At 54.1% G+C, this 9,604-nt stretch overlaps 2 protein-coding genes and 1 pseudogene across 2 annotated transcripts, besides 3 other annotated features; all 3 read left to right on the top strand.

Annotated features, from left to right (window-relative positions):
- Positions 1–3,107: a mobile genetic element.
- Positions 1–9,604: part of a sequence feature (areas not merged during assembly with more than two copies in the genome that could not be assigned to a particular haplotype) that runs on past the window's edge.
- Tc00.1047053506133.207 lies at positions 3,109–3,627 on the top strand (annotated as a pseudogene).
- Positions 4,443–7,226, top strand: Tc00.1047053506133.190 (trans-sialidase, putative; the record flags this gene model as incomplete). The annotated part of the gene is made up of 1 exon (XM_813253.1): positions 4,443–7,226. One exon carries the CDS (start codon positions 4,443–4,445, stop codon positions 7,224–7,226), a length of 2,784 nt encoding a protein of 927 aa, XP_818346.1.
- On the top strand, positions 7,987–9,021 carry Tc00.1047053506133.179 (uncharacterized protein; the record flags this gene model as incomplete). Its single annotated transcript, XM_813254.1, has 1 exon — positions 7,987–9,021. One exon carries the CDS (start codon positions 7,987–7,989, stop codon positions 9,019–9,021), a length of 1,035 nt encoding a protein of 344 aa, XP_818347.1.
- Positions 9,455–9,604: part of a mobile genetic element that runs on past the window's edge.

The following is a 9,604-nucleotide window of genomic DNA, read 5'->3' as shown; positions in this document are numbered from 1 at the left end:
TAGTTCTGAGCCACAGGATAAAATCGAAGCTGCCACCACATCTGGTTTAGTTGCTCGTCTTCACTCCCCTCTTGATGCACCTTTTAATTCTACGGAACTGCTTGCTACGCTACGTAATACGCCGTATGGCAAGCCCCCGGACCGGATGAAGTCTGCAGTGAGGCACTGCGACATATTTCGTCAAAGGGCCTTCGATTCCTTCTTCGTTGCATTAACCGCAGCTGGACGACCGGTACGATTCCGGCTGAGTGGAGACGCGCTACCATCGTTCCACTCTTAAAACCCGGCAAGTCGCCGGAACTGCTTGAGTCATATCGACCCATCAGCCTTACCTCCATTGTGAGTAAGGTTGCTGAGAAAATGGTACTGAAGGGATTGCTTTGGGTGTGGACGCCACACCCCCACCAGTATGCATATCGTAGCATGCGTACCACGACGATGCAGCTGGCACACCTGATACACGAAGTGGAGCATAATAGAAATCACTATTTCCAAGTGAGCCTTCCCAAGAAGAGCGGTATTGGCAATCGACTCCACTACAGACCCCATCGGACCCTGCTGGTGTTGGTTGATTTCAGCAAGGCCTTTGACTCCATAGATCATCGAGTCCTCAGTCGCTTGCTGGCTAATATTCCGGGGGTGAATTGTAGAAGGTGGCTTAGAAACTTTCTATGTGGGCGCTACGCGGAGACACGAGTTGGCCACAGACACAGCGATCGGCGGCCCATGCTGCGAGGAGTTCCCCAGGGGTCCGTGCTGGGACCGTATTTGTTCTCCCTTTACGTACACCCACTTCTCAATCTGCTGAACAGCTTTGCGGATGTCACAGCAGACATGTATGCGGACGACCTCTCTATTATCGTCAAGGGCAGTCCCGGGAAGACGCCATTCCCACTGCCAACATGGTTCTTCAAAAGCTGCATGCGTGGAGTCAGGAAAATGGCCTGGCCATCAACCCGTCAAAGCGTGAAGCTGCTTGGTTCACACTCTCCACGCACACGGAGTCAGATTATGATCGTGAAGGAAAGTGGCCGCTGGTAGTGGCTGGATGTCAAATCCCAGTCATGACCATGGGGGCATCGCGAACTACGAAGCTTCTTGGCATGGATCTCGATCCGCGACTGACGCTAAATGCGGCGGCCTCCAAGCAATGCGCTGCCACTTCGCAACGGATATCGCAGCTACGCTGCATAGCGCACAAAGAGGCGGGACCATCTCCAAATGACCTACGCACGTTCGTCATTGGACACGGTGCTTCCAAATTACGCTATGGCAGCGAGCTCATATGGGCAGTAGCGACGGATTCAGCGAAGAATGAGATGCAGAAGACGTACGCAACTCTAGCACGCATTGTCAGCGGAGTTCCGAGCACTGCCGACCCGGAATCCGCACTGCTGGAGGCTAATATGCCGCCGCTCCACGTCCTCTGCCTGCGCGCGGCTCTCCATATTTGAGAACACACGCGCATGTCAGATGGACTGGATGCGGAGACCCCCGCCTGAGCCACCGCCTCGCGCTGGTTTCCGCATCTCGCCATTATCTCGGGACGAGCTATATGCCTTCGTAGACACATACACAAGGGACTATGGCATCACCGAGAGCTCACCACGCGAAGAGCGGTTCTTTCGCAGCTCCATTCCTCCCTGGTTTGCGGCCTCCGCACACCGTGTCACCATCGGTGTGGAACTTCCGATAGACCACTCAATAACTGACGAGGAAGAGCTGATAAGGGAAAAGCGCAGAGTCAGCGAGGAGGCTCTGGCGCTGCACAGCCATCGTTCGTGGATACTTGCGACCGATGGCGGTGTCGACGTTCCCAAGTCAGCAGGGTTGGAATACTGCTTTCATCCCTCAACTCATCGGAGATAATAGAAAAGGCCAGCATAAACTGCGGTGCACGCCCATGCAGCTACAGGACGGAATCCCGTGCGCTGCTCCTGGCTCTTGAAAGGCTGATGATCCCTCGTATCCAGTACAGGCATAAAACCCTGCTTGTGGTTACAGACAGTCAGTCTCTTCTAGCGGCTCTAAACAAGGGCCCGCTCAGTCAGACAGACTGGACGGAGGATCGGATCTGGCAGCGTCTCCTGACACTGACGTGTGCTGGCTGGTCCGTGCGCCTGCAGTTTTGTTACGGACATTGTGGAGTACATGCTAACGAGCCTGCAGATCAGCATGCGACACAGACTATGGCAACCGGACAATACACGGAGCAAGGAGTCGCACATCTATGGCATACGGATCTGCTGACATGTTTTACTGCCCAGCTCACCAACAAGTGGCGTAGTACCATTCGTCAAGACACTCATCGCTACTTGCTTTGCGGCACAAGGCCATCCGATCTCAGCGGTAAGGACCTGACCACTCAGGAAGTTCTACACCGTCAGGAACTGGTTCACCTCGCAAGGGCAAGGTGCGGGGAATCTGAGTTCTGGGGCCGACTATACTGGGCCGTCAGAGATTGCACGAACCAATGCCAATTCTGCAACATCTCACCAGAACAGTCTGCATATATGCGCTCTAACAACGATCCAACTGCACCGGGGACGGACACTGTTCCCCCGACGGCAAGGGAGGAAGACGTCTCTCCAGTAAGGGGACGGACCGTCACACGCCGTCGGAAGGAGAAATGTCCGCACTGTGATTCTATATTGACGGGATTCTCGGGTCTCGTCAGTCACTGTCGGTCATTTCATCCGGAACATCCTCCACCGCTTCCCGAGCTCAAATGTGATTTCTGTGACATGGTTTTCCCCACACGGAGAAGCACCGCACAGCACAGAAGTCGCTGCGCACACAACCCAGACGCCACACGGCATCGAAACAGCAGTGCCAGGAGGCGATCTCTGCTGCCGCAGGATCAGCCAGCCTCCACAAGCACGCCAATTGGCCCGCAGGAAACCTTGCTCCATCTGCTTCTAGAATGTCCAGGCACCTTGGCTGTGCGTCAACGGCTGGGCGTTGAACAGGACCTTCGCCTCGGAAAGTTCTCTCAATGGCAGTTGCTTCATAGCAGGAAACTTTTGTCGTTGCTCGACCACCTCTTCGGCACTCAGATGGCACTGTATAGCTAGACGCGCTGGTGAGAGTAGGAAAAAAAAAAAAAATAGGGCACTCACAGATATAAATGAAAATTCGGCCAAACACACACAAATACAAACAGCAACAACAGAACTGAATAAACAGTCCAGTTCTGAGGCTTTAGAGGACGTGGAACAGCCAAAAGAAGTCCAAATCGAAAAGGACTCAAACAACAATTCACAAACAAACAGCGTTGCCTCCATCGCAGCCAATCAATACAATGAACCATCTGCCGACCATGGAGAATCAGGGCCACCATCACCCACGGCAAACGGTGGTGCCGCCAATAATGAAGCTGACAATAGCACTGAAGAGCGCATGCAGAGCAATCATTCAGCAGCTGATGGTGCAGGGACACGAAAAGAAAAACAAAATGAAAATAAAGATGCCAATCCGAAGGAAGCACCAGTGACGGCCGCAGCCATGAAAACTGCAACGGCGACGACTGGCGACAGGGACAGCAGCACCGCGGTCTCCCACACCACCTCCCCTTTTTTGCTTCTTCTTCTTCTTGCGTGTGCGGCTGCTGCGGTGGTGGCCGCGTGAGAGTGAGGGAGAGAGAGCCGTGCACCGCCCGCACACACACTCGTCCTTCTCTCTGTGTGTGTGTCCCCTTGCATTTGTGCTGCACGTTTGCTCTGCAAGTATACACGCTGACAAACGCACTAGCAGATGCACACGCTACCTTGCGCACGCTTTGGGGCGGCGTGATCGATGAGGACGCACGCACGTACACGATTCTTGTGGCGGCCCTTGCGAGGAGGGATGATGGATGACCGCGATTTGTTTTTCTGTTGCCGTGCTGCGAGCGTAATTTCCTAGGCTTGCTGCCCATGGGCAGCGTCGCATTTTAGTGTTTGTGATTATTACGGATAGGCTTCACACCCGGCAGGTGCACCGTCTGACGTGTTCCTCTCGCTGTTCATGCACCCGCGAAGGATTCTCCGGCTGTGCGGGGCGATGTGCGATGGAGGGTGCGGGGAGAGACAACAGTAAAACGACTGGCGGCAGCGCGTGTGGGCGTTGCTCCGTGTGTGCTGACGCGCGGCAGAAGCACAAGATACTTGCCGTGTCTCCTGCCGGTGGTGATCATCGATGTGTGTTCCCGGTGCACTGTTCTTCCTTCTCGTTCCGTGTGTCTGTGTGCGTGAGTTTTTGTTGTTGGGGGTGACTGCGGCGGGGATGATGGTGCCACTCACCGTGGGTGGGTGGCGGTGTTCACTGTTTCATTCCTTTTTTCTCTTCTCTTCTTCAAACACAAAGAAGGAAAGGAAGTAAGGCTAAACGCTAATCGCTGCTGTGAAATTGTGAGGCACTGAAAGGACCAACAACACACACACCGCCCACACACACATATTTACATGCTCTCACGTGTTGCTGCAGCTGTCATGGCACCCCGCACACAAAACCGTCGCTGCGTGACCGGATCCGGCGGGAGGAGGAGGGAAGGAAGAGAAAGTGAGCCGCAGAGGCCCGACATGTCCCGGCATCTCTTCTGCTCTGCGGTTCTGCTCCTTGTCGTGATGATGTGCTGCGGCAGTGGAGGTGCACAAGCTGTGGGGAAGGAGTCAACAGTTTCAAAGTTTGAATGGAAGGAAATCAAGAGTGTGGATGGTGTAAATTTGGACTCTTTGGGTGCTCCCGGCCTTCTAAAAGTGGGGAGTGATGTGTTTGCCGTTGCCGAGGCGCAGTGCAAAAAGAACGGTGAAAGCAACAGCTTTACTGGCATTGCTTCCCAAATTATCACGAAAGATAATGCTAACACACCGGTGGAAGCGCTGACGGATCAAAAAGATAAGACACAATTTCTGGAGGAAGGTACTTCCGATGACCCAAAGAAGAAAGTGGATGTGAGCCGACCAACAACAGTCGTGGAGGGAAATGATATTTACATGCTTGTTGGGAAATACAGCCGGACAGCTGCTGTTAAAGAGGGTGGCGGTGCAGATGACGTGGGATTATTGCTGGTGAAAGGGAACGTCAGTGACGGAAGTGGTGGTGATAAAAGAATCAAATGGAAAGATAATGACGATGTCTCGCGTATTTCTGTTGGCGAACTAGAATCGTGGTCACGGCTGACTGGCGGCGGGGGATCGGGTATTAAGATGGAGGACGACACGCTTGTGTTCCCCGTGGAAGGCACGAAAAAGGAGGGTGAAAAGGCCGTATCGCTGCTCAAATACTCTTCGGAGGATACTGAGAGTTGGAAGCTGTCGAAGGGGATGTCTGACGGTGGTTGCAGTGATCCCTCCGTCGTGGAGTGGGAGAAGGAAAAACTCATGATGATGACTGCGTGTGATGATGGCCGCCGCAGGGTGTACGAGTCCGGTGACATGGGGGATTCGTGGACGGAGGCACTCGGGACACTCTCGCGCGTGTGGGGCAACAAACAGGGCGAAGGAGCTAAGGGCGTTAGAAGCGGGTTCATCACAGCGACGATTGGCGGTGATGAAAATAACAGAAATGTGATGCTCGTTACTCTGCCGGTGTATGCCGAGAAGGCTGATAAAAAAGGTGAACTCCATCTTTGGCTGACGGACAATACGCACATTGTTGATATTGGGTCGGTATCCGATGATGACGCTGCCGCCAGCTCCCTGCTGTACAAAAGTGCTGGAAGTGGAGATAATAATGATGAGAAGTTGATTGCACTGTACGAGAAGAAGAACGGTGGGAAACCATCACACAGTCTTTGGTCTGTGCTTCTGACTGCGCAGCTGCAGCGTGTGAAGGATGTGCTGGCGACGTGGAAGAAAGTGGACGAAACTGTCTCCAAACTGTGCCTCTCAAGTGCTGAGGAGAGTGCCTCAACTGGCAATGCCCGCAGCACTACTGTTAAGATCACGGATGGGCTGGTTGGCTTTTTGTCCGGCAACTTCTCTGGTAACACATGGAAGGACGAGTACCTCGGAGTGAACGCCACAGTGAAGAAGAAAGATGAAGGGGCTGCAAAGAATACAGAGGATACAGGGGCAACAAAAACTTCCGATGGTGTGAAGTTCCAGGGAGCGTGGGCGGAGTGGCCTGTTGGCGAGCAGGGGGAGAATCAGCTGTACCACTTTGCGAACTACAACTTCACTCTTGTGGCGACGGTGTCCATTGACGGTGAGCCGGAGGAGGGGGGTTCTCCCATTCCTTTGATGGGTGTGAAGATGAATGACAGCGGGAAGACTGTACTCCTGGGACTGTCGTACAACGACGAAAAGAAGTGGAAATTGCTTTGCGGTAGCGGACCGAATTCGGGAGGTCAAAGCGTTACTTTGGCGACGGAGACAACACACCACGTGGTGCTTGTGGTACGGAACAGCACTCAAGGCTCCGCGTATGTCGATGGTAAGCAAGTGGGTGGGGACGAAGCGTGTGCATTGGAGAATATGGATTCAAGAGCGGTATCCCACTTCTACATTGGAGGGGGCGGAGGCAGTGCAGGCGGCGCAGGGAGCGAAGAAGAAGAGATGTCTGTGACTGTGACTAACGTCCTGCTGTACAACCGCCCCTTGAGCTCTGAAGAGATTGGCGCCCTAAACCCGAATAAAGCTTTTATTCCACCTGTGGTGCCTGAAAATGCCCAAGAAACCCAGTCGCAGTCCTCTTCTGCCGGGCAACAGACGTCGGGGCCTAAATTGTTGAATGAAAATGAGGGTGTGGGCGGTGGCAGCACGTCCCCATCAGAACCGTCCACTGTAACGACCTCCTTAGGAAAAGAGCAATCCGAAATTCAGCCGCCTTCAGCAATATCTTCCGGTGGAAGTAAACATGTGGATGTCGCTTCTTCATCCGATGGTGATCCAACGGTGGGAGCGGAAGCTGGAGGTGCTGTGCAGGGAGACACACCACCCCAAACTCCTGTGGATACTCCCGACACAGCAGGTGCAAACGCTCCTACCGCCACGGACACAGCTCAAGTTGGCCCCACAGCTACAACTGGGGTGGGTGCGATCTCTGGTGCGAATGTGGAGACGGCGGAAGGGAGGGATGGGCAGGGAGAGCTCCATGCACGGGACGGCGAAGTAAAGGCTGCGGCACTCAGCAGCAGCCTCGGAAATGTGTCGCAGGGGAATAACAGCGATGCCGGCACTGTGTGTGGGAGCGGACTGCTGCCGCTGCTTCTGCTGTTGGGACTGTGGGGGTTTGCGGCTCTGTGAGGAGTGACTGGCTGCCGCGTGGCCCACTTGCGGCCTTCCCTGCACCGACACACACGGTAATTAATTTATCTTCTTTAATAACCTTTATTTACTTTTCTTCCTTTGCTGTGCGTTTTTATATCCCTTCTTTTTTTTTTTTTTTTGCTTTTGGGGGCAATCACTATGGACGTTTTTTCTTTTCTACTCTTCCCTCTTTAATTGTTTGTTGCTGCACTCTTCCTACGAGGGGTGCCGTGTGTTTCCCGCCCAACTGCTCCACTCGCACACCCACCGACACGCTCATGACGACGGCCCTGTGCGCCTCGCCTGCTGCACGCATGAGGAGGGGCCGCGACGAACGGCGCGCTGAGGGAGCCGTGACGTGTGGGCGTGCGACGAGGGCCTGTGGGGCGGAGCACACATTTCTTTCCCTCTTGTTTTGTTTTCTTGCGGCCAGGGCGGGCAGACACCCGCAGCGCCACACACACAGCCACACCCTGCCGCCGTGTTTTTCTTTAAGGATTTGTTTTGCTTTGCGTGTTTATTTCACGCGGTGGCGCACCCTTCGGTGTCGGCCTCGTGAGCATTTCTCCCCCTCCGATGATTTCTTTTCTTTTGCTGCGCTCACTCTCCCGATGGAGTGACGCGACTCCCGTCATGTCTGCGTGCTTCTCTCAGTCCCCACACACACGAGTGACTGTGCTCTGCGGGCCGCACTCACGCGCCGATGGGAGGGCTGAGGGGAGCAGCAACACGCAGATGACCCCATGAAATATAAACGATGTGCGGACACACGGAGGGTCGGACGGTCGAAGCACACGCAACCATCTTTTTAATTTTATTTGTGGGCAAAATACATGCAGACAGTTTGGTGTGGCCGCACGGCAGCCAGGCGATTTTTTTCTTATTTTTAAATTTGTGTGGAGCAGTAATGGACGATTTCTTTTTATTTATAATTATTTTGTGTGATGGGGTTTACATAAGACGAAGGGGACGTTTTTTTGTTTTCAATAAATATTGTGTTAATTGCCGCTGCTTCGGCTGCAGTGCAGTCATGAGTTTGAGCGGTCTTCTTGTTGTTTCCGTTATGCGTCCCCGCTGTACATTTTTGCGTCCCTCCACATACTCTGCTCCCTCTTTTCTACTTCATTGCTTTGTGTTGCTGCAGGCACACACAATCACACACACACAAGATGCACATTGCAGTGGATTTGAATGCACCTTTTGTGGTGCATGCTGGCAGTTGCGTGTGGCGGCTGTTGTCTTCTTCCGTGGCCATGAGGAGGGGGAGAGGGAGTGCACCCCGAGTCTATTTTCCTGTGGGTGTGATGCACCGCGTGTGACTGCGCTGAGTTGGGCTCCTTGTCCCATTGATGGCGGGATGGCAGGAAATTTTTTACCGCGTGATGGATGGATGAGGGCTCGCTTGCTCCGTGTGCGTTGCGTGGTGGCCGCGGGGTTTTGGCCATTTCCCTGGGGCTGCGGGAATGAGCTGGGGGAGATGGTTGATGTCTTCTCCTCCTGCATGGTGGGTGGCTGCTGGCGTTGTGTGCCTTCCTTGCGTGGATGCCGTCTCGTGGTGTGTGAACTGTGCGGCTGGGCCTGCTGCCCTCTCCGCATGTTGTCTGCGCTCTCTCGCTGTATCCGCTGTGCTCCGTCCCTCTCCCTCTCGTTCCATTCCTTTCCTTTCCGTCTCACCGATCAGCTGACTGACACCAGCGACTCCGCTACGGGCGATGATGACTGCGATGGTGACGGTGCGGCGCCGTGCTGGTCCTTGCGCTCTTGTGCTGCTGCTGCTCGTCCGTGTGCGTGACGGCGACAGGAGACGATAATAATGATAACAGCCGTCCTCCCAGCCCTGAGCTAGGGAAACCGGATCCTACAAAAAAATATGCCTGGTGCATTACAGCCATATGGTGGGGAGACCGGTGTGCCAGAGAGAGAGAGTGGGAGAGACAGCGAGGAGGGTTTGAGAAGTCAAGGACCTTCGTTGCCAAAGGAAGCAGGCACAGCCATCACTGGACAGACACGAGTTCCGCCAGAGTCACTGAGTTCGGCTAGCGATAATCCAGAGCCACCAGGTTTGGCAACTCAGTCTCCACACACACACAAGGTGCGACCGGTATGTCAGATGCACAAAATAAAAGGCGCAGTAAAATACACGAGGCGATGAGGATCATAAGGCACCGATATCAAGTCAGAATATCAAAATGCCAAATATTACCATCAATAAGACTACAACAACGCTCTGGGTCAGCCGACCACCTCAACGTGGTGCCAGGGTGCAGCACTCTTTGCTAGGGATGAAGCTAAGCGCCTGCGGCCCATCCGCTGCGCGCGGAGAGGTGAAAGGCGCCGAACAAGCGGGTCGGAAGGGCACCAGATGGAGCCATTTG

Source organism: Trypanosoma cruzi, genomic scaffold, assembly GCF_000209065.1.
Source record: "Trypanosoma cruzi strain CL Brener 1047053516255 genomic scaffold, whole genome shotgun sequence".
Lineage (NCBI taxonomy): Eukaryota > Euglenozoa > Kinetoplastea > Trypanosomatida > Trypanosomatidae > Trypanosoma > Trypanosoma cruzi.
This window is presented reverse-complemented; position numbering and strand designations above follow the sequence as displayed.